The following is a 25,302-nucleotide window of genomic DNA, read 5'->3' as shown; positions in this document are numbered from 1 at the left end:
TTACTGGTGAACTCAGGTACAGCTGTAATCATGCTTGACTTGGTTATACACATCAAAGCACAATCCTTCTTCAATCTGTGAAGTTTAATCAGTGCAGCTTCAATTATATGCTTGAAAGCTACCTGTAGTTCTCGTGTCAAAGTGCTCAGCATTTACAACTAGAATGGTTGCTTTCTTCTGTCTTATACTGCTCTTCTTTTAGGCCACTTAACTTTCTGTGGAGTTTATAGGAAAAGCTAAATTATTTTGATTGGGATTTTAAAAGACCATTATTTTGACTGTAGAATCAGTCAGTAGCAAATGGGGGAGTTAAATATGTCTGTATATTCTACTACTAAATATGTCATATTAGTTATAAGAATAACCAAACCGATTAAGGTTCTTATTCCGAGTCCTTTTTATTACAATGTGGCTGGTCGATGGGGAAAAAATAGTAGTGGTTTGTGCCTTTTTTATCCAGTAGTTCAGTGTCTAAAACGCTTCTGAAAAAAGAGGGAGATATGAATTTGCAGTTGTGAAGAAAGAAATCAACTACTTAACCAGCTGGTGATTGTTCTTTTGTAAGAGCAAGAAGAAACTGGCTTGCTTTTAATAAGGGTGATAGACTGGGAAAAGCAGACTTGAATTTAGAGGGGATTTTTAAGAACTTGTTGAATAAAGCAGGTGCTTTGTTATTTTTGTCCCTAAGTAAGGATTGTTATCTAATTGCAGGAGAAGGAGCAGACTGATTTCCATGCCATTTCAATTTTTTGTTGCTTGGGTTTCAATTGAAATGTGGGTTTTGTTTATTTTCTCCCCTAGGTAGAAACAAGATCTAGAAATTCATCAAGCTTAGTCATTTTAATTTTGAATAAAAATAATCCTAAATAGTTATCTTCTTTCATTCTGCAGATTTTATGGTTAGTGTTCTTTCTGAAGATGAAAATATTATCAGAAATATTAGTCCAGCACGTATTTCTATGAAAATGTGGAAAGGACAGGGCAGCGGAAATAGGATACCAACTGATGTAAGTCATCAAAACACTTTCAAATTGGATATCAAAATGTTAACACAGGACAAAGATTTTTATAGTGGACATATTCACATAATTTACTTAGATCAGTATCCTGTTCTAGATTTTAAATAAGAAGAATTATTTATCAGTCATAACTGTTTAACGGTCTGCTGTATTACAAGTTGTCGCACTATTCAAGTATCACTATAGTAATACAGAAAGTACAGAAATGCTCCTACTCCGCAGAAGCTGAATAGTAGTAGAGAGCTTATTAAAAGTTGAGACCCTGAGTTTGCAAAAAAGAGTTCTGAGATTAGGAATATGAAAGTAGCATCTAAATTATAGGTAGTCTCATTGATCTATTGTGTGCTATCAGTGCAATGAGGGCTGCTCCAAAAAAGTGCTTCGTATTTTACTATGGTGGCCCATGTCATCAGAGGCAGATGTTGGTGGTATGGAAGTAGAGGCTGAACCTTCCCGCCACTATTCCATTACATTTTATTGCTGTGCAACAAATGGCAGCAGAGGGGCAGTCTGACAAAAGCAGCATCTGACATGGAAGTGCATGTGAAGCAAAGGAGTGTCATTGAATTCCTCCATGCAGAAAAAATTGCATCCGTTGTCATTTATCGATGCTTGCTGAACATTTGCAGAGACCAAACATGTGAACATGAGCACAGTGAGGTAGTGAGTGCTGCATTTCAGCAGTGGCAACAGTGAGAGTGGATTACCATCTACTGGTGCAGATTTTTACCAGTTTACCAGCATGCAGGCTCATAAGTGGCAAAAACACATAGCTAATAGTGGTGACTGTTGAAAAATCGTGTTTTGTAGCTGAGAGTTTGCTGTATCAAACAGTGTTATTGTGGTTTTTATGTCTGTTGTAGTTTCAGTGGAAATAAGTAGGAGGTATTACTTTCAATGTGACCTACATTCAAATCATAAAGACTTGACAGCATATTACAAGCAAAGTACTTTCAAGTATGTAATGTCATTTATTCATTTATTCATTTTTGCACACTTTCAGGTTACAGCATTTAGCTGTAGTAAAATAAAGGATGACAAGGAAGATGGCTTCTTTTATTTCAGGTATAGCAGCACTTAATTTGTAATTACCGATGCAGCTTATTGTGCAAAATATGTAGTTTTTGATAATAACTTTGTTAAAGATTTAGTGTGATGCAGCGCTATGAAATGTATTAGCATGTTGTGATGAGTATGAGAATTGTATTCTTCCCAAGATATGTTTGACACTTGTTTTAATGGGAGGAGAATGACAGGGTATCTAAGGTAATACATTACATGAGAAATGCTAGCAATGCAGGTAACCTTCCTTAATTCTCTTCAGCACAATGTTCAACTGCTGTAGAATTGCAGGTTAGGCAAAACAGATTGATTTAACACATTATGTAGCTGTTAGTCTTGAACCATGAGTTAGCCAGAGATAGTGTCTTAAATGACAGGCAGTAGAACTGCAGTTCATGATACGCTGGCATCTGGTTGCCACATTCGTTATACATCTGTGTCTGGCAAGCATGCTATGGGTGGTTGGGATAAGTTGAATAGTTGTAGTCTTGGTTGCTGCTTCACGCTATTGTATCCAGATTTTAGATTTCCCTTCTGTTTTTAGAATGTAGTCTTTAGGATCGCGTGTATGCAGCAGATATCAGTGTTTCACAGCTAATCCTTGTTCTTCCATAAAAAAAAAAAAGCAGAGGAACTTTGTTTTCCTGGGAAGCAGGTTAGACAGAGCTCAGATCCAAAGTTCTGGCTCAGCATGATGCATAATGTAGATTTACCACCATCTTTATTTCCTTTGTTATATTCAGCCAATAATCTACTGTTTGGGAAAGCAATTTATATAACCTTCATTTATTCAGTCTTTTAGCTTCTCAGGTGGTGTTCACCAATGTAACTTATTTGTATATGAAGACTTCCATGTAAGAGTTTACAACTAGCACAAACTGCGGTACGTGTCAGTAGGAGTTGTAGCTGTTCAGGCATGGCATTTGGTATTATTACTAAGATCTCAGTCTTTAAGACAAAGGCATTCAAGATTTCTCAGCCTTTTAAGGCTGTGTTTGATAGCTGTAGCAAAAGAAGAGTCCAGAATAAGGGTACAGTATTGCTTTTAAGAGAGCAGAGCTTTCTCTGTGGCTAGTAGAAAGTTACAAAATGAACTTTTCCAGAAACCGAGGATCAGTGCAGATTTCTACCAAGTGTAAGATGCATTTCTGTGACATAGCTTATTCTGAGACACACTTGGTAATGGATGTAGCTAAAACATAAGAAACCACTAAAGCATTATTAAGACACGTTGTATAGCGTATTTGTACCTTCAGGAAAATAAGTACATATCACGTTTGCCTACATAGTGCTTCTCACAAGGGAAGCACATAAAAGGTGAACGTGATAGAAATTAACTTGCACAGAGTTGAATTTTGGAATTAGAAAAATCTTGACATCACTCTGTTGTTTCCTAGTAGGCTGCAAATGTCTAAAAGTAAAACTCTCTGACTTTCTGAGAGATTTGAAAGAACTAACAGTCGATAGAAAGTAATCATTAAGCAGTACATTTAGGAAAGTATGTGTTACTCATTGCTGCTAGTGTCTGTAATGACATCACTATCTGCCACCTGGTTTCTCTCTTGTTTGTGTGTCCTTGGCATAGTCACTGATGGTTATCATCTACTTAATGCTAGATTGGTAACATGGATGCACCTAATGCAATCGTACAGTTTTTATAACAAAATTGCAATTTCTTCTTTTTTTAAAGCTTATGTCTGGTTAGATGTTCAGCCACACCAAGAACTGTAGCAGATTATTTACAACTCAGTAATGCAGTTAATGCGTCTTGACAAGGCAGATGCTACTTTAAGACTTAACCTGGATAAAATGTAGAAAAGAAAGTAGAACTGTGCTTGCTCTTTATGATGTACAAAAAAACCATGCCCTAATCTGCAGATAGGTTAAAACTTTTAGATTATTTATTTATTTTAGATTAAACATTTCTGGGAATCTTGAACCTTATTCTTTTTTGAAAAAATATCAGAGGAAACAAATTGCTTGCTGTTACTGACGAAACAGATAAAATATATCTTGAAAGGAAGAGTCCAATTCTGAGCCAATTCAACGTTATCACAAGTCATAATCTCAGAACATTGTCTGAATCTTGTTTAGAAGCTGTTTGCATCTCGTCAAGGGTTTATAAGTATTTATAAGTCACTGATGTCCATTGTGTTCATTGGAAGACTTCAGCAGTCATCCAGGTTACTACCTGTGGCTGTCCTTGGTGAAGTTGTGTTTCTGTCCACAGAAATGCAGGCATCTGTCTTTCCTTCATATTTTGATGTTAGAGATTCTCTCTAGATATGCTCCACATTGCCCATTGGTGATGACCCAACTTCGTATAATTTCTGTGTAGCAGAAGGAATCATCTGCTCAGATATTGTATAAACTCAAGCCAAATGATTGAATTTTGAGAAAACTTGCTGTGATAAATATCTTTGCATTCCATTTCAGTAGCTTTATGAGAATTCATTGGATTCATTGTGAAAACAGAACAGACTTCTAAATAATGGGGCCACAACAAACATCCTGTCAGTTGATTGAGGTAAACTCATGGGGGCAACTTTCCTCATCTAGTTTTCCAAAAAACCTTATTCTAGAAGAGTTCTTGAGAAATTTTTGTGGCCTTCTTGTTGAAAGTTATTATGGAGGAGTATTACTTATTAACATATTGCATGTATAATACGTATATTACATATATTAATAGAATTCTGCCCAGTTAGGAAGACTACTCAAAATTTGAATTATTTACTTGCCACTTCAACTTTTGTTTGTGTTTTGTGTTGTTTTTTTTTTAATTACTTTAGGGATAAGGTGATTCCAGAGAGAGTGGGCACTTACAGTATCCAGTTTACTTTTGCAATGGATAAGACAAACATGCTCAGCAGTGACCAGGTTTGGAAGTATAATTAACTACATGTAGCCAAGATCATGTAATATAGAACCATCAAATACTGTGGTACTGTGCAAAAAAAATTATATTTCTGTAACTAAGCAGATATTCAGGAGAGTAACAGAACTTGATAATTTGTAACCTAGTACAACATCTTAAATATACTTCAAGACTGTCACTAAATTTTGCATGCATTTGTTTCAGTATTTTTTGAGCAACTGCTGTGTGCAGGTGAATTGCCATGAATTCTATCAGACTTCATTTTGGTTTGTTTTATTTTAATCCTCTTTCTTTTCTGATAGATTATAGTTGAAGTTGTACCTAATGACCCAGTCCGCTTGTTACCTGATTCTTTACCAGCTACTCCAGCAGTTTCCAATGTGCGAACAGTCACAAGCCGTACACTGGTCAAGAATTTATGCCTCCACATAATGGTAACTATACTTTCATAGAAAATCATTATTAGGGAAATATGACCACTAAAAATGAGTTGGTTTTTGCTGCAGAGCATTGCTACTGTCTTCTGTTTTAAGATATTAATAAGTATGGCTAAATCCATTAAATGTTTATTTTATTTTAAATCATAGAATCACTGGTGTTGGAAAAGATCTGTTTAGAACATCTAATTTAACCACCAACCCATCACCACTGTGCCTATTAAGCCATGTCCCTAAATGCCACATCTACGTGTTGTAATAATTGAAAACAAACCTAAAAAAAAGCTTCAAAGATTTAAATTAAATTATATTAAAGATTCTTAAACTGATGGCAGCGACATGAAGAAAGCTTCTTTTGGTTTCTGTGTTTGTTTTTTGCCTCAGTCTTCACTGGCAGTCACTCTTCCCACTCCTCTCAAGTCTATTTAGTCCCTTTAACCTCAAGGCAGGGACTGAGACAGCAAATTCCACTGTGAATGAGTATTGGATTCAAGACCTTTGGGTCAACCTGTATATACTTAAGTCTGAGGGACCCTCTGAGATGCATTCCAGGATCCTGAGGGAACTGGCTGATGTAGTTGTCAAACCACTATCAATCATATTTGAAAAGAATGGTAGTCGGGTGAAGTCCCCAGTGGCTGGGAAAAAGAAAACATAGCTCCCATGTTTTAAAAGAGTAGAAAGAAAGACCCTGGAAACTAGTCAGTCTCACCTCTATGCCTGTGAAAATCTTAGAACAGATCTTCCCTGAAGCTGTGTTAAGACATACAGCGGACAGGGAGATTATTTGAGATAGCTAGCATGGCTTCACAAAGAGCAAATTGCACCTGGCCAATCTGGTGGCCTTCTGTGTTGGAAGACACAGTGGACATCAAAAAAGCAGCTGATGTCATCTGCCTGGACTTCCATAGGGCTTTTGGTGTGTTTCCACACATCCTTGTCTCTAAACTGGAGAGAGATGGATTTTGAAGGTGGGCTATTTGGTGGATAAGAAATTGGTGAATAGCAGCATCCAAAGAGTTTTGGTTATAAGGCTCAGTGTTCAGGTGGAGATCAGTATGATCATAGTGGGACTAGTAGTATTTATTATATTTATTTTTATTTATTTATTATTATTTATTATTATTTATATATTTATTATATTATTTAATAATGACGGAGGGATTGAGTCCCTGGAAGTGTTCAAGGTCAGGCTGGATAGGACTTTGGACATTCTGATCTGGTGGAAGCTGTCCTTGACCATGGTAGGAAGGTTGGACTATGTAATCTTCAAAGGTTCCTTCAATCCCAAATCATTCTGTGCTTCTACTTCATTATTTAATGCTCTTATTAAGCATTAAGTATTTGATAAGAGACCTGCTCTGGAAAGTTACAGTTCCAGGTTAATGTGGTATGTGTGTGCAAATTTAGGAATAACCTGCCTTTCACAATGACCTCTTTAATCTATAGCGACCCAAAAGAGAATTATCTCTTTTGCAGAATATTCTCCATTTCCCTTAGGAATAAAAGACAGCCCCAGCCCATAGTTGGACCCATGGAATGAGAGGTGTGTGTGTGTGTGTATGCACACAGAGACAACAAAGCAGTTTTTGACTTTTGGGAAGCTTAGTTGTCCAAGCAGATTTGAATGGAGAGACTGTCAGCCAGTCAAGTATTTGCTGTGTGAATCAGATATAAAAATAAACATATAATGACTGATCAATCAAGATTTCCCCATGTGGGGCATGCTTTCACAGAACCACAGAATTGTAGGGGTTGGAAAGGACCTCTAGAGATCATCGAGACCAACCCCCCTGCCAAAGCAGGTTCCCTACACCAGGTTGCACAGGTAGGCGTCCATGTGAGACTTGAATATCTCCAGAGAAGGAGACTGCACAACTCCCCTGGGCAGCCTGTTCCAGTGGTCCGTCACCCTCACCGTAAAGAAGTTCTTACGCACATTCATTCAAAATTCCTATGCTGCAGCTTGTGTCTGTTTCCCCTTGTCCTGTCTCCACTCACCACTGAAAACAGCCTGGCCTCGCCATTCTGCCCCCCACACCTTAGATATTTATAGACCTGGATCAGGTCCCCTCTCAGTCTTCTTTTCTCAAGGCTGAACAGACCCAGTTCACTCAGCCTTTCCTCATAGGGGAGATGCTCCAGGCCCTTCACCATCTTTGTGGCCCTCCGCTGGATTCTTTCCAAGAGATCCCTGTCTTTTTTGTACTGGGGAGCCCAGAACTGGACGCAGTACTCCAGATGAGGCCTTACCAGGACAGAGTAGAGGGGGAGGATCACCTCCCTTGACCTGCTGGCCACTCTCTTTGTGATGCACCCCAGTATGCCATTGGCCCTCTTGGCCACAAGGGCACACTGCTGGCTCATGGCCAACCTGTCATCCACCAGGACACGCAGGTCCCTCTCTACAAAGCTTTTCTCCAGCAGCTCATCCCCCAGCCTGTATTGGTGCATGGAATTATTCCTCCCCAGATGCAAGACTCTACACTTGCTTTTGTTGAACCTCATCCATTTTTTTTCTGCCCAGCTCTCCAGCCTATCCAGGTCTTGCTGAATGGCAACACAGCCTTCAGGCGTGTCAGCCAATCCTCCCAACTTCATATCATCAGCAAACTTGCTGAGGGTGGCCACTATCCCCTCATCAAGGTCATTGATGAAGATACTGAACAAGACCGGACCGAGCTTATAGAGTCAAAGATGAAAGTATTATCTGATTATATATCTTTCATTAAAACTTTTTATAGATTTGGTGTTAGTGGAACTTTTTGCAAGAGAAATTTCAGTTATACTGAGCCTTCTCTATGACCTACAAATCCAGAAATGCTGTAGAAGAGCAAGTCTCAGATTCCTCTTTTCTGTGCTCTCCTGCATGTACAGCTAAATGTCACTTCTAATGGCATCTAGTGACTGGTAGGCAAGGCTGCAGAAATAATTTACTTTTATATTGTAGATGTGTTGCTGCTCTCTGACATTGGAGTTCTCTTGGCCTTGTTACACAACTTTGCAGGTTAGCTTGACAAAAAAATATGTAAATCTGTAATTTGTAGTATGTGACAGGTGAGGCTTGTTCTTCTTTACATACAGATAACCAAAACATAAATGTGCAGTCCTTGCTTTCAGATATCTCAATTAAAATCCACTTCTTATTGCTACAAGAAAACGTGTTTCCAGATTCTAGTGGGAAAACACAGAGAGAAACTTCTGCTGTATATATAATTTTTTTTCCAGAAGTCAGTTTCTTATGACATCTTCCTTAACAAAACATCAGGTTTCCTGAACTTTAAACATTCACATGATATAGGGAAATTGCTTACCAGCTACCACCATGGGCATAGCCTGGAGAAAATTAATTTAATTTATTGTGTGTTAGAATAAATTTGGGTAGTGAGATACAAAGGCAGTATAACCCTAAAACACACTATCATCTACCCTTTGCTCAGTTTCGCTCCTGCCTGTTCCGTCTCCCTTCTCAGAGGAGCAGGAAGGATAAGGAATGAGGTTCATAGTCAGTCCATAACAGCTCCTCTCTGCCACTCCTTCTTCCTCACTCTGTTGCCCTTCTCCAGCATGGGTCCTCTGCATAGGCTGCAGCCCTTCAGGAAGAATCTATTCCCTTGTAGGCTCTCCACAGGCCGTGATTCTTTTAGGGCCTAGATGTCTGCTCTTTTTTAGGGTCCTGAAGTGTCAGCAGTGTGGATGCCTGCACCACCATGATCATCTCCACAGGCTGCAGTCCAATGGACTGCACTTCCCGCACTGGGGTCTCACAGGGGGCTTCAAGGGGAATTTCTACTCTAGCACCTGGAGCAGCTCATCAGAAGGCTCTCCGCCCTGCCGCGGGCCATTGGAGCCAGCCAGAACTAGCTGTATCTTGCATGGGGTAACCCTGGCATCTCCTCGCAGAAGCCACCCCATAGCCCCTCCACTGTCAGAACCTATGTACACCCAATTCATAGGGAAACTGGAAGTTTTAGTTAAGTCTCTGTGCTATGATATCATTGTTCTCAGCAAGATGTGATGGGACAGTTTGCTTGCCTGGAGTGCTGTGTTAGATGGCTACAACCTCTAGGAGAGTAGATGTGTAGATGCCAGGAGAAAGGCCAATAAAGCTGTTGTTACAATGGATATCTATTAATGATGCTACTCAACCAGGACAAAAAGGTAGGTGAATTACTCTCCAGGCAATTAGGAGAGGTCATGCAATTGCTAGTCCTTCTTCTCATGGGAGACCTCAGCTTCTGAGATATCTGCTGAAAATACAGTACAGCAGAGATAAAACAATCCTGGCCTGCATTGGAAATAATGTGGCCAGCAAGACTTGGGAACTGATTGTCCCCTTGTAGGTGGCACAGGTGAGACTGTGCCTTTGGTCTGTGTGCAGAGAAGAACAGTGAAGCTGGTAAAGGGACTAGAAAAAAATACATTCGAGGAGCACCTGAGGCAATTTAGGCTGTTTAGTCTGGAGAAAATGATGCTGAAGGGAAACATTATCACTCTCTACAGCTATCTGCAATGAGAAGGTTATAGTTTTCTTAGGACATGAGGAAACAGTGTCAGTTTGCACCAGGGGTGTTTGGATTGGACACTAGGGAGAATTTCTGCACTGAGAGGGTGGTTAAGCATTGAAGCAAGCTGCTCAGGGAGGTGGTGGAGTCCCCATCCCTGGGGGTATTTGAGAGAGGTGTGGATGTGGCACTAAGGAACGTGGTTTAGTATCAGGGCTTGATAGGTCAGGTTGATTGTTGGACTTTGATGATTTTGTATAAATGAAGGTCTTTTCCAACTTAGATTTTTCTGTGATGTTATAAATAAATTACTTATTTTGGTTCCTGTTCGTCCTCCAAGCTAACTTCTCTGTCTTTTTACTTACAGGATGAATACAACAATCACACTGGAGCTGACTTAATTGGAAGAGTAATAGCAAAAATTAAGAGCCCCAATGAAGATGATACAGAGATCCCACAGTTTCAAGGGAAGATCAGTACGATTGAGTTCCCATTTGACAGAGGATCAGCTGAAATTGTAAGTGTGACTGAAATGCACAGTTCCATGAGCTATAAGTCTATTGAAGCCTATTTTCCTACCATTTCAAACCTGATCTTAAACGCTTAGCCGCGGTCTGTGGAGGGTTAGCATTTATTGTAGGCTGCCTTCTTGATATGAAGATAAATTATTTCTTCTCTATTTGGTTGCTGATTTTCAGAAAGTGTGGAGGAAAGTCATTCTTAAAACTGATGATTCTTGCAAACTGAGGGAAGCTTATATTCAAGAACTTGATTAGAGATTAGGATTTTCAGGATGATACAGACAGTTCTCGTTTAAATTTCATATGTAGATAACACTTTACTAATTTGGAGTAAATTTAAATTTTTAATGTGTTTTACATTATTATTTGGAATACTCTCTGGCTTTAATATCTTATAGTCATTTAGTCTAACTTCCTCACATATATTTAATTCAATTTTATCTTACTCTCTTTTATCAAGCTAACTGAGCTTATATATATACTGTACAGAAAGGTGTCTTGTTCTTATTTGAAGAATTAAAGAAAAAGAAAATTATCACTTGCCTTTACATATTGTTTTTATTAGTCATCTAGACTGTTAAAAATGCTTTGCCATGGTTCAGTATGTTTTGTTGCATACTTTTTGCTGAAGAGCCTCTGAAAATACTGTGTGTGTAGTCATACCATCTCAATCCCTTTTTTCAGCCAGTATAGACTGAACTTCTAAAACGTATGAATTCCATTTGTAACAGTTATTATAAAATGTATTATAAATGATGAAGTTTAAAACACACGAGCACAGAATCAGAAACTGTTCAAAGCTTACTGGAAAAAACAACTTGGGATAGAGCCAGCCATTTGTTCTATGTAGAATGTTCACAAAGTCTCTCCTAACAGCCTACAGAGAATTTTAGTCAACAGGACTATTCCCATGCTAAAATAGATTTATTTATTTGTTTATGTATCAACTTACTGAAGTATCACAGAAGTATTTTATAGGAAAAACATACTTTTGCTTCGTTTAGTTCCTCTATCTGTCATGTGTTTTATCAGCCTGTTGTCTATGGAAATCCTCAAGCAGAGGGTGTGCTGAAGGGAAAACAAACTTTTCAAAGAAATTTTCTCAGCTACCTTTTCTAACTTGTTCACTGGATGCAGCTTCCCAGTAGACCAGCATCAGTATGCACCAGCTGGAAGTAGATTCTCCTTAGCATCAATCAGAAAATCTGTCTTGGAAATCGTCACAGTAAAACCCCAGAAGAATCACTAAAATACACAAATCCTGCATACAGATGTCTCTGTGTTGCGCCCAGTACATCGACTACTTTCATGGAACTACACAGATGAAACTTCATGACGTAGCATAGTCACTTGTCTGTCCATAATAATCAAGGACAGCAGAATACAGATAATGCGAGCAAGTGCTTTTTGCTGAACAATCTGTTGAGCTCTGTTCTACTCTGATCTGTGACAAAAGTAACAAACATAGACTGAATGTAGGCAGTCGGATAAAATCACAGTACTAACTGTGCACTCTGAGTTTCTCTTGTTCCCCAAGAATCTTTCAAGAGTAATAAATTTCCTACTCCCTGCATCCATAGGGATCTTTTATTTCTCTGACAAAAGCTTCCACGTTCTCAGCCAAGTTCCAGTTACCTTCTTCGCTATAATCTGAATAAGATATCTAATTAAACTCAAAGCAGGTCTATTATTGTATGTATCTTTGAGAATTCCCGTGCATGTTTCAGAGACAGAAGTTTTGTGAACATATTTTTCTGCTGCAAGTGGGATGGGAAAAAATGCAAAAGGTCTACTGTAGATCTGCTGTAACCAGTAGTCAAATAAAATAGCACTTTTCTCCACTAACCTTGCATCTACACCTGTGGTAGAAATTTAAACTTTATATATGTATATAACTTCATATTGTTGAGGTGAATAACAGCCTCAGAGACGGGACTCTGCGTAGTCAGATAAAATTACAGAATAATTTTTCAGACTCCTCACTGATGCAGGAATCAGGAATTTCTTCATATACTAGGAACCTCTATGGAGTCATTGTGACATAATTACTCCAGTCTCGCTTCAGTGTCCAATCTAACAACCTGTGTAACCTGAGGGGGCAGAAGAGGCAGGAGAGTTGTTTGGTTTTGGTCATTTATTAGTTGCCTTTTTTTTTTTTTTTTTTGTAAGCAGATGTTTTTTCTTCCTACCTGTGTTTTGCTGGGCTGGTTTGGTTTTTGTTTGGTGTTTTTCTGCTGCCTCTTTACTGTGATCTGGTGAAATAGTAATGCTTTTGATAGTAGTTTCTGTTCCTCACTCTCCCATTAGCAGCAATTCCACTTCAATGAATCCCTTTTTCAGGCAGTTTGTGGTTGTGTTCTTTGCAGTGAGTTCTCTGACTTCAGGCAACTCACAGAACTCACACAGAAAGGATTTGTTGGTTATGTTTTAAAACACTTTTTATATGGTTAGTAATTGAAGGGGGATGGGAAAAAATTGTTTTTTGAAGTACCTTGAAGTTGCTGCATCGTCTTAAGGACTATAATCATGTATAACTAGCATCAACATAATGCAGGTGATAATCTTGACATGTTTACCTCTGTGCTGAGGTTCAGGAATGCTAAATTTGTTTAATGAAGGAAAATGTTTAGATATTTATTAGCATAAATGTTCAAAGGAAAAGGAATTTCTGCTGCAGACTTATCCTGATTAAATGCATAACTGCAATATTTTTTGAAAGTCATGAAGACTATCTTTAAAGGTTTTATATATGTCTCTTCTTTTAGGTTGCAACCACCTCTCTCTCAATTAGGTCAGCTGAGTAGCAATTTCTATACATTAAAGGTGGAATAAACATTATGAGTTTTATTGTAAACATTATTCATTTTATGCACGATACCTTTCCCAAAGTAACAGCACACTTGGATATTACTTACATTAAGTTTACTTCTAATTACCATTCTGTATGGTTTAATAATATTTCCTGTGTTTGTGAAGAAAGGAGAGGGGTTTGGGTTTGTTTGTTTGTTTTAATATGCTTAAGAAATTTCTGAGAAATTGGATGTTCTTGTCAGTGTTTAGATATATATTTTTCATTCATTTTTGATATGCTGTCTAATTCCGTGCTAACAGCAGTAAGTTTAATTCAGCACTAGGAATAGATGGTTCTTCCACCCCTGTGTTTGTGCATCTGGTTCTTAATTTGGTTCTGTTTACATTTGTTCACAATGCTGTATGAAGTACAGCTGAGGAAATCTTGCCTATGGAATGATGCAGAAAATATTTTTTCTGACCATATGTCTCTGCAATAAAATATGTAACTGAAAATAATAAGACTCCTTAAGCAGGTAAAACAACCTCAATTCTTAAATAATAAAATGCTTACTGCTAAATCTTCATATTTTACTTATTTTTATTCTGAAATTGAGTGGATGGGGAATGAAAGCTATTTCCAAGCCAATATTTAAATCTGTAATAGTATCATATATAAGTTATGTGTTAGGAAATTTTATAAATTTTATTATTTGAACATTGTTAATTTTTTTGTGTGTGTTACCCTCAACTTACGTTTCTTTCCTTGTTTTTGAATTAGACCCTAGTGCTGGCTGAAAACAGTCCTGGAAGAGATAGTACTGAATATATTCTTGTATTTGAGCCAGACCTGCCAGCTTTGAAAAAGCCTTTGGAACCATACCGTCTGTCATTTATGTTTTATAATGGTATGTTTCACTTACTCTAAAATGCTTGTTTGTCCCTAGAACAGACTGTTTAGTTCCCTAATACTGCTTGAAAACTGTGTAACAGCCTAATAGATTTTTGCTGATGTTTAAATTAACTGTGTTACTGTCATTTCTTTTAATTGTATCTATGTATTTTTTCATGTAGATTTCAAGAAGCAGCAACAGATGGCAACACTTACAAGAGAGAGAGACCAATTATCTCAGTCCATAGGTGTTTATAGAAATTGGTTTGATACTACTAATCAGCTTGTAAATGAAATGAGATGTAAGTGCAACCAAGTATATACATAAATTTCCTGGCACTATTTTTTTTTCCTTTAAGGGGAAAAATCAGCATTGAAGTCCTGAGATCAATTAGAGGGGAGCCAGAAATGCTTTGCATTAGCAGGAAATTTTAGGGAATTAACTGTATAGATAATTCTCTTTCAATAAGTTATTCATACATATATATGAATAAAGTTACTTGTCTTTTGTGCATTTGACCCTGTGTACTTTATTCAAAACTTGTCTAACTATGCATTGTTTATCTGTACATTCTTCAGCAAATGTAATACTTAATGAAGTTTGTTAAAAGGAGTGTGAAAGCAATTGTTTGCAAAAAAGGGAGAGAAGAAGGAGGAAACATTTTTTTGCATTATTTTTTCTTTGAATTATTCTGCCTGTTGATCAAGTTTATGTTTCTGTAACTTGCCTATGGGAACACTGCATATTCCCATTATGAATGCAAATTCCAGAATTTCAGTATAAAAGGCAAAAAGTTTTGCTTCATATTTTCAGAATTTGCATGTTTCTAGAGAGTAAGTTTGGGTACAACCTTATGCTTTGTGCTTTAAAATATTTTCAAATATGGATAAACCCATTTGAATAGAGAAAGTAGGAAACTCAGTATTTTCAGAATTGCTTCAGCTGAGATATAAGTTGAGGAGCCAGTGTCCCAGAACTGGCCTTTCATATAGGAAACAGAGGGTAATGCTACTACCACTCTTCCTTTCCCTCATGCCTTTTTCTTTGTTGGAGAACTTGGAAAGATAATTGAGGGTGGAAGGAAAGAAGTGCTTATATTCTCAGACTCACCTGAATGCTAGCTCCATCGCTTCATGAAACTGAAGGAGATGACTTCTGCTGAAGTTACTTATGAAATGGACGAAGCATAAGATTTTTTTGACAAATCCTGGTATTCTGTGATGGAACTGAGAAATACAGATATCATCAGCTGTGGGTGGCATAAGTCTGAAAATACTGAACAGTTGTAAGAAAATCTGCAGTAAGTGCTCCCTTCATTTCTGATGTATCCTAATTATCTGTTGATTTTATTGGTTTCAGGTCAGGTTAAAGAAGCTGAAACAAGAGAAATTCACCTGAGAAATGAACTGAGGAAACACCAAATTGAATTACCACAGACAAACACAGTATGGCTTATTCCTTACTAAATTTCATACCATCTTAAAAATAAATCTAATCTTAATCTTAATACAATCTCTTCACCATTACTGAATCATGCCTAGTAATTACACAAACACCTGCTAACAAAACTGAAAATTTAAACCGTAAGAAAAATGTATAGATCATTGCCAATGTTTTTTTTTAACTGTTCTGCTAGTCTCACTGTCTCACCACTATATATTTTTGTATCCTGATCTTGTTTTTTCCTTTCTGCTAAGGTTAGCAATGGTTTGCTGGTAATACTGTTTTTAATAATGGATTTTTAAAAGCTGATCGATACATGCTAGGTGTATTTTGGCATAAATAGACCAAACAAAAATAGTTTTCAGAGAATACAGCATTTCATATGCTGCTGCAAAAGCTGACTTGAAAGATTCAGGACAATGTATCCCACCACTAATTTTTCATAAAGATCCAGTTAAAGTTTAAGGAAGTCTTTTAAGGAAATTTTCAAACTACTGGTGTTTTGAAAAAATACTTGTGTAAATTATTCCTTATCTTTAGATCAAATAAAAATGAGCTACAGTTATAAAGCACAAATCAATAGATTATACTACAATGAAACCTAAGTTCCCCAGACCTGGGCATATTCCCTTTCTAAAATAGTTTCTTGTTCTACATTCATGGTTACCAATTCCTGATATTTTCTTCAGTTTTGGCTGTAATTAAGATCCAGTAACTTTTTGAAAAGATTCCTGAAATCTTAAAAAAGTATAGTAATAAAAAAGCTTATAGCTGCAATGCAGTGTGGTCCCCTTTACATTTACAGATTATTGAATTATTTTACTTTGAATGTGATTCACAGCAAATAAAAGAAGTGCTTCTGCAAGTTGGCCCTGTGATAAATGCTCACTAACTCTAATTTTCAATTGTCAGCTTCAGTATGTGGATTCTCTTATAAAACAAAAGATGTTGGATCAAGATGGACTAATGAAACAGCCAAGAAGGACTTGTACCCTCCCAAACTATCCAAAAGGCAACCAAGATATTTTAGGGAAGGTGAGTTTTCTCCCAAAGAGCCTTCAGATGAGTTTTGTTAGTTGTAGGAAGTGGTAGTGATGGAAAAATTAGCCAGCTGAATATCTCAGTAATTCTTGAGGAGTAGCAAGGAAAAGATAACAATTCACATCCCATCCAATGACTGGCTGATTACAGAGCCATCAATGGAGGAGTTATATGTCTGATTGTAGTTGCAGGAGTACTGTGATTGGTATGGAAAGGGGACATGGTCTTGACTTCTATTTTGACTGTTCTAACTTCTGTGGGTACAGATTGCACATTTAGCACAAATTGAGGACAATGAAGCAGCAAAAGTTATCTCTTGGCATCTCGCCAGTGACATGGACTGTGTGGTCACATTGACTACTGAAGCTGCTCGTTCTATTTTTGATGAAACACAAGGTCGACAGCAAGTGTTACCTCTTGATTCTATTTACAAGAAGACACTCCCTGATTGGAACAGGTAGGGGAAGAAACAGTGAAATTTCTGCATTTGTATTACATAGTTATTTAATATTTTTCTCATATTTCTTAAAATTGCATTGAAGATTGAGAGTGTAAAATTTCTGGCTTTGTAAAACTCTGAATGTCCTTTGAAATTTTAGCTGTAAACCTAGCTTTACATATTTAACTAAATATTTATTTAATAAGATGTTGCTCCTGAAAAGACAAATTTCCCTTTGCTTTATTCACCTCTACGTGTTTACTAGAGCACTAGAGCATTAACTGTTCTTTTGTTTAATAAAATTCTAGTGCTTCCAATCATATTCTAACTTCTTAAGAAATCTAATTTTAATTACAGTCCCTAAAATTTATTGTTGATAAATTGATAACTTATCCTATGATGTGGAAATGCTAAAATGCACTCAGTTCAGCTTTAGATTTCTGAGTAGATGATTAGAAGCAATAATGAAATAAGGATAAACCACTTTTTTCTTTTTCTTCCTCACTCTCTCTTTTCTTTAACCAGGCCTTTACCTCACTTAAGAAATGGAAAAATCTGCTTCAGACCTGTAGGAAATCCTGTATTTGCCAGAGATTTGTTAACATTTCCAGATAATGTAGAGCATTGTCAAACAGGTGAATGATATTAAAAAAAATGGGTAGTAATATTTTTACTTTTTTAATAAAGTAGAGAAACAACACAAAGGAAAACTCATTCAGTAATCTTCATTAGGACTTGTGATTTGCAAATACCAGTGTACGTTCCTTATGAGGCTTGCAGGTGTAAGGAGTGTGACATTAGTGTTAAGTACTTGCAGACAGCAGCTGTGAAAATACCAGCAATGACCAAAATCTAATTCAATACATTATCCAATTCCCCAGTACATCCAAACAGAACCTGACCACCATGGTATTATCTTTGTATTAACTACTGCAGAAGTCACCACTTCTGTTAATTTTCTTCTCTCAGAAGTATGTAATGCATGGTTTAAAACAGATTCTGACCAAACTGTATGTGACTATATCTGTCATGCTTAAATATTTACAATAAGAATAATCTTTCAGTTTTTATGTAGATTCCAGTTTAGGGAACTGCATTCCCCTGCTCTTTCCAACAGTGTGGCAATACCTACATTTTCCTAAATTCCTTATATCAAATTCCTTAATTTATATTATATTTATATTTATTTTTATATTATTTATACTATATTTATATTATATTTAATTCCTTAAATTAGATCCTTATATCAAAAGTTAGAATCTATAGTTAGTTCAGTAAGTTTTTCATCATACGTATAAACTTCCCAGTGTTAAAATGTTCCTGTCCATTGTTAATAAAAATACATTATAAAAAATTGGTCCAGTTAATTTTCACAGAATCACAGAATGGCCAGGGTTGGAAGGGACCTCAGGGATCACAAATCTCTAACCCCCTGCCACATGCAGGGTCACCAACCTCCCCATTTAATACTAGACCAGGCTCTCCAGGGCCCCATCCAACCTGGCCTTAATTTTCAGAATGTTAGATACTGCCAGAGACTTTAATTATAAATTCTTTTTTGTATTCCATTTTAGCACATAAGCTGATACTTTTGTGGAGAAATTTAGGAACACGTAGCTTGACATATCTTAAGCAAGGCTACTTAAAATTTGTATAGAGTGATCTTCTGTTACGAGATGATCTTAAGATCAGTTGGATCAATCTGTTAATGTTTTCTTTTTTTCTTTGATTATCCATTGAATACTAAGAAATATATGAAGAATCCAAGAACACCATTCAAAGATGACTCAAAATGCAATTTATATAATTTCCTAAAGCTTGGCATTGTTTTTATATGCATCTTTATCAATGTAAATATTGGATACCAAAAGAGTACTACAGTGGGAAATAGTTAGTTGTGCCACAAGGCAATGAAACACAGTAAATTTTAATGAATTCTCTACTTAGTACAGAAGGTTGCGTGATTAATATCACCTCAGCATAAAATTGAATTGAAAAATACATATGCTTTTTCCCTTTCACATATCTGAAAAGTCACAACAGTGATGCCCCAGAGTTAATTTTTCAAAACTTACTTATTTTGTTGCAGAGAAATTTCAGTTCTATTTTTCTTTAAATTTTCCAGTGTTTGGGATGCTTTTGGGTGACACTATCATCATAGATAACTTGGATGCTGCAAACCATTACAGAAAAGAGGTATTTTTCTGTTATTCTTGATATTTTTTTAAAAAACAAATGTATTACTGGGTCTACATATTAAATATATTGCAACTTGAGTAGTTAATTTTAAAGTAGTTAATTACAAAGTTTAGTGCTGCATTACTTATAACAGTGTGCTTATTGTTCATACGTGTATTATGTTGTCCAGCAGAGGATAGAATCCTTATTATTGGCACTGACAAAATTACATCCATTAAAGAAATTCCACTATGTGAATGTTGACATGAAGCATGGGAGCATATTATTAGAGGCCAACATTTGTAGTTTTCCTGTTAATATGAAACACAAGTTCTTGAGTACTTTCCTAGTCCCTGTAATAACACAGGAGTCTGAGGCACATCATGAAATTTCACATATGCTACAATGTTTAAGAACTTCATGTGAAACTTATTAGACCTTTTTCTGACCAAATTTACCAAGGTTTAAGCAGACAAATTAAAGACAAGAGTCTCTGAGGAAGTCCTGTACTATGGGCGAAATCAGCTCTTCTGTTCTGTGGTTCCCTTTTTACTGGCTATTGCTTACTAATAACAAAGAATGTCTTAAATGTTTCCAGAGAGCATCTCAGAAATATGGTGATAGTCATAGTAAAAAACAGCTGATTGACTTTATGAGTTTTCATCATATGTATACATCTCCTTGTTATCAGAAAACACATCTACCACTTTTTAGCTGAGAATACCCTATATGATTCTTTTTTTTCTTTTTTTTTTTAACTGCAAAATCAAAGAGGAGAGACAAGGGAGTCAGATGTAGATGCTCAACAGCGTTAGGGGACTGATCATCTGGGTCTGTCTGGGAAAAAGAGTTTTAACTACTAAAAGTAAATTTGACAAACTTTGTGGGAAGTTGTATTGAACACATTATGAGAAATAAATCCCTTAGATTTCAGATGCTGTGAATCTTATGCATTACTTGAAAGCAAAAGTCAAGAAACATAATTTCATAAAGTACTACTATTAAAGAAGTAGCAACTTTGTAGTTGAAAGATGCTTAGCTTCACAGCAGCATTTCTGAAAACTTAGTTTTCAATGAAGTTACTAATTTTTAATACCACTTTTTGTACCTATGCAGGTAGTAAAAATTACACATTGCCCTACATTGCTGACTAGGGAAGGAGACAGGATTCGCAGCAATGGAAAATTTGGAGGCCTTCAGAACAAAGCTCCTCCAATGGACAAACTGAGAGGAATGGTATTTGGAGCACCTGTGCCAAAACTTTACTCTGCTTTCACTGGGCAGATAGGTGGGTTAATAAAAGGAAACCTTTAAATTAGCATAAAGTTATTTTAAGAATATGACCTTTAAAATGTCCTCTTTGTTAATTTTCCTTTATATTTCCCGATTAAAAAAAAAAAAAAAAATCATGATACATTGTCTCACTTTATTAATTTCATTAATGGAAGAGTTGAAGCATTGGTAAACATCCAAACAGCAGGCATGAGGAGCTTGAGGTCAGTGAATTCTAGCATCTTTGAAAGCAGAAGTATCATGCCTTTCTCTTCCAGAAATGCTATACTTTAATTTAAAATTCCTTACTCAAGTAATCTCTTACTACTTACGCAAGTAATCTCTATTAGGAGAAATTACTGTTCCTGTCATTCATACACAACATCATCTATATTATTTCCCTAACAAGAATAGGCACTGTATTTCCCAAAGGATCACTTATTATTTATGTTACATGCTTCTTTTCTGAATAAATGTTACAAATGGGGTTAAAAGACAGTTGCTTTTGACATATAAAAACTGACCTGACCGACTTACAAAACAATGAAAAGACTTATTCACAAATTACAGTTGATATTTAGTATTTAATTTTCAAAATTAAGGATATGAAGATTTTCTGTAACAAAATGTGCAATATGGTTAAGGTGGATTGGGGGAAAGAGAGAAAGCACATGCACCTTCTGGATTTGTCTTATATTTGAGCAAACAACATTGACCATTTCAGTGATATATTAAAAAAAAGAAAAGACTGAAAAGATCTTTCTTAGGCCTTTCAGTAAAAAAAAATAGGATCATAGAGTCATAGAATTGCTCAGGTTGGAAAAGACCTTAAGGATCATCAAATCCAATCACGACCTAACCATACTACCCTAACAACCCTCTGCTAAATCATGTCCCTGAGCACCACATCCAAATGGTTTTTAGATACATCCAGGGATGGTGACTCAACCACCTCCCTAGGGAGCCTATTCCAGTGCTTAACAACCCTTTCTGTAAAGAAGTGTTTTCTGCTGTCCAACCTAAACTTCCTCTAGTGCAAATTGAGGCCATTTCCCCTCGTCCTGTCACCAGTGAGAAGAGACCAGCGTACTTTGAAACATATTGCATCTAGGAATAGTAAGCATTTGAGGTACAAAATTAAAATATTCTGGATTTAGTACATTTTATATTTCTTTATGAACACATTTTCAGCTGTCAAATTCCATTACCAAGTGTGAATTAAATCTGATTTTTTTGTGTCAGATAATCTAGTGTTCAGTTAACCTTTGTTAGTTATGCAAGCTTCCTCATGCAGTGAAGTAAAACAAATGAGCTTGGCCTAACATGCTTGAACTCTTTTTTCTTGACATTTATTCAATGCTTGGACAAAGAAAAATTATTTGCCTCTTTCTTTAACAAAAGTAACATATTTTGTCAGCAGAAGAAACCCTTATTAACTGTACTGCTCTTGCCTCATTTAAATGTCCCCATAAATGTAACAAAATGAAACTCAGTAAATTTTCTCTTGTTCCACAAGGTGGACTAGAATTCAACGCATTAACAGAAGCTTTGGCTCTGTGACTCAAAACAAAACAATACTAAAGTACACTCAGTGGCACTGGAGGCAGAGGGTCCGGTGAGGAGCAAGCAAGCAACAGGCTGTGTAAAGAACTGTTTGCCACAAAAATGTTCAGTTTCCTGGTACTTTATTGTGATCTAAATAACTGCTTAAAGAAAAAACAAAAAACAGAATATTGTATACGATTTTTTTCCAGCATTTCTTTACAGTAATATTAACAACAGCTGATCCGTTGTGAGTTTGGGTGGGGCTTTAAATAGTGCTTTGTTTTTTTGTGACTCTTAGGTTTTCCTACAGATCATACACTAAATAACTGTGTATTTAATGCTTTAATATTTTATTCTTCAATTAGATCTTCTACAGCAGTACCGTGCAGCAGTTGTGAAACTTGACGATGTGAATAAAGACCTTGATTTACATTTGAGATCGCTTAACACTCCAGAAATGCTGAAGAAAAAACAAGAGCTTGCCGAACAAGAGAAAAGCCTCATGCTTATAGAACAAAAATTGGGTATGTTACTGTATTAGATTTTGTTAACACCAATTGTTGTGGTAAAGGAGGAGAACTGTTAACTACATCCAGATGTGTTCTACATTTGTAAGCTAGTAAGTACAGACTATGAAAGAAAATTCTTAAAGTTACTTAAGGGCTTAGAGGTATTGAATTTTTATTAAAGGATGTAAAAATTCTGTGTAGTATGATGTGGGTAGTGCCTAGATGAGCGCTGCCCTGTGAAATATTCACGTAATGTGATCAGTCAGTGACTTTTAAACATCAGACCATGATCTCACTGAGATTATGTAACTGTACATCTAACTTGCCCAGTTGTAGAGAACACTGAAATTCTTTTTGATATGACTAGGCAAAGAGCTGAATTGCTTTTGCTAAGGAGACACAACCAAAACACTGTACTTCAAAAAGAAACACCCCTAATTCTGTGCAGATAATATTTCATAGTTAGAAATATATTTTATGTCATTATCAAATAAACTATGCATCTTCAAAATATACTTCAAAAGTCAACATATACTCTGTTGCAACTGTAATTAAAGCAAAATGTATTGTTTTTTTTTTAATTTGGTCTTACCTGCAATTTCTTAATAGGTATGACTCCCTCAGATAAAGTCTCTGAATTGTTAGTTCAGCCTACAATCCTTGATATGCCTGACACCCCCATCCCTCCCAAAAGAATGCGAAAAGAAAGTGTAAAAAAATTGTATAGGTGAGTATTTCAAATACATTCACTGTTTTTCCATAGCCTGAGTTCAAAGCAAAAAATGTTTTGGGGAGCTTTTTTTCTTTGCTTGAGAGATTTTTTTATAAATTGATATTTATATACAACAACCAACAATAAATAGAGTTGGCATGTGTCTGACTTTCAAAGTTTTGGGTTTTTTTTCCTTTAGGATTTCTGCTGTTGTTTTAGTTTGTTTTAAACATTTGCTTACCAATTTTAATTGTTTCCCCTTATAAAGTGAGTGGCATTTTTATGCATTCACATATTTTCAGTATTTTCAACTCCTAATGTGTAGAAGCATTCAAGATGGCTTGGCCTGTAAATTCTTTTAAGGTTCAGTTACAAATATTGGGCAGATGACTAGAGAGTCATTCTTATGTAGCTTTTTCTAGCTAACTGTCCAAAATAAGATGGTGCTATTTAACACAGTTATCTCTATGTATCTCATTCTGCATTGCCTCTGTTATTGATGAACATCTGTATGCAAAAAAAAAAAAAAAAAAAAAAGTGAAATATGTAAGATAATATCCTTAAAATTACTGGAACTGAATTTTCCATTTTTGTTTCTCTTCTTTGCTGAATTTCAGTCATATTTTTCAGATTATTTAAATCTTACTGAGTTGTGTTCTGTCTCAGTTTGACTTTTCACAATATTATGTATCATACACATACGTTGCTTTTTTATGTACATTCAGAACTTAAGTTTTTATGTACTTGAATTATCTACTATTTAACCTGATTCTATCAATATTTTCTTCAAAATGATGAGAATAAGAAGCTTTGCATAAAAATGGGGTTTGTAATATTTGTATTAGTTGGTGCTCTGTGTATTTTGTATTCAGTTGTAGCAGAAATGTATATAAAATTGAAGATCTTGGTTTACAAGCTACTGTGCTGTGATGTTTATTTTGTTGTTCTTTTAGCTCAGAAGAACGGGTTTCCTCTGCTGCTAAGAAGCAGCTACAGCAACAGCAACCACTGCAGATACCACCTTCAGAATTTAATGGAACTACACGAAAGAGAAAGGCATAGACTGATGACTCTTGCTGGAAACATCTATATATTGAAAATGTGAATAAATGCAGTTAAAGGAAATATTCATGGTGTATTACCTGTTACTACAAAGATTTTTATACTGATAAAAGATATAAATGTATTTCAGTTAGTAGTAAGAAAAATTTAAGTGTCTAACATTGATAGCCTAATTTTTGTATAGTTAATTTTCATTTCCAAAAGCTTTCAGAGTTCTTATGTTCATGTGTGGAAAAAAGAAATTTAAGATATATCGTTTTTTATTTATGAAAAAAATTCAAACTTTTCAATAAAATTGCTGCAATACAACACACTGTCAATGTAATTGTAATAACTGAGTCAGCAGACTGAAACTTTTTGTTTCAGGCTGGCTAGGGAAAGAGAACTTTCAGGGCTGCTCTTCTTTGATTGATGGATTGTCAAGGGATTGTAATATCAGTTAACAAGAGAGGGTCGGAGACTCAGCGTAATGAAATCTAACCACAGCCATTTGTAGTTTTCAAGATAGTTAACAGAAAGCCATTATTTAAGGTGATGTCCAAGATGTTGACATAGAAATTTATATCTCCCTCAGAAATTTCTCCTTAATGGAGAAAGAAAGTAATAACTTGTGAGTACAAAAAGCTTAACAGCTTTACTAGGAAGCTGTTCTATGCACAAGGAAAGTTGCTAAGGATTGCATTTCATGGATGCAGTTGAGATGTATTATTATCCCAGTGCTAACCTCTTAATATCTCTATTACAGCAACACTCACAGAACAGCCTTACTGCTAAGCAGATAAAAATCCGTCCACGACACCAAAAGTTTAACTGGGACATAAGGATTTCTGTAGGAAATGGTGAAATCACAAAGGGAAAAAGAAAAATGATTAGTCTGTGTATGCGTTTTAAGAGTTAGAAATAGAGACTAAAACAGGAGGTAGAATAATCATGAGGAAAGTGTAGATATCTGAACACAATTTTGTTTTGTAAGGATTTCTCTTGTTTTAAAACTTACAT

General features: G+C 36.0%; 1 protein-coding gene across 2 annotated transcripts in view; it reads left to right on the top strand.

Moving 5' to 3' along the window:
• SMCHD1 (structural maintenance of chromosomes flexible hinge domain containing 1) overlaps positions 1-24,612 on the top strand; it is a 77,291-nt gene extending 52,679 nt beyond the window's left edge. Inside the window, exons 33-48 of one of the 2 annotated variants that reach the window (XM_042869453.1) lie at positions 892-1,007; positions 2,023-2,084; positions 4,871-4,958; positions 5,259-5,390; positions 10,266-10,415; positions 13,991-14,117; positions 14,284-14,403; positions 15,462-15,547; positions 16,458-16,580; positions 16,853-17,043; positions 17,551-17,660; positions 19,151-19,221; positions 20,320-20,491; positions 22,386-22,544; positions 23,139-23,256; positions 24,195-24,612. In XM_042869453.1, the coding sequence (XP_042725387.1) occupies positions 892-1,007; positions 2,023-2,084; positions 4,871-4,958; positions 5,259-5,390; positions 10,266-10,415; positions 13,991-14,117; positions 14,284-14,403; positions 15,462-15,547; positions 16,458-16,580; positions 16,853-17,043; positions 17,551-17,660; positions 19,151-19,221; positions 20,320-20,491; positions 22,386-22,544; positions 23,139-23,256; positions 24,195-24,303 (1,934 nt within the window). In that variant the 3' untranslated portion in view covers positions 24,304-24,612. Of the gene's footprint in view, positions 1-891; positions 1,008-2,022; positions 2,085-4,870; positions 4,959-5,258; positions 5,391-10,265; positions 10,416-13,990; positions 14,118-14,283; positions 14,404-15,461; positions 15,548-16,457; positions 16,581-16,852; positions 17,044-17,550; positions 17,661-19,150; positions 19,222-20,319; positions 20,492-22,385; positions 22,545-23,138; positions 23,257-24,194 lie in introns of those variants that run through there. The other variant, XM_042869454.1, reaches the window with a different exon arrangement.
• The last annotated feature ends 690 nt before the right edge of the window (positions 24,613-25,302 follow it).

Source organism: Lagopus leucura, unplaced genomic scaffold (assembly GCF_019238085.1).
Source record: "Lagopus leucura isolate 7727_CA_CO unplaced genomic scaffold, USGS_WTPT01 Super-Scaffold_100002, whole genome shotgun sequence".
In the NCBI taxonomy this organism is placed as follows: domain Eukaryota; kingdom Metazoa; phylum Chordata; class Aves; order Galliformes; family Phasianidae; genus Lagopus; species Lagopus leucura.
The sequence above is the reverse complement of the archived record's forward strand: the minus strand, read 5'-3'. Positions and strand labels throughout refer to the sequence as shown.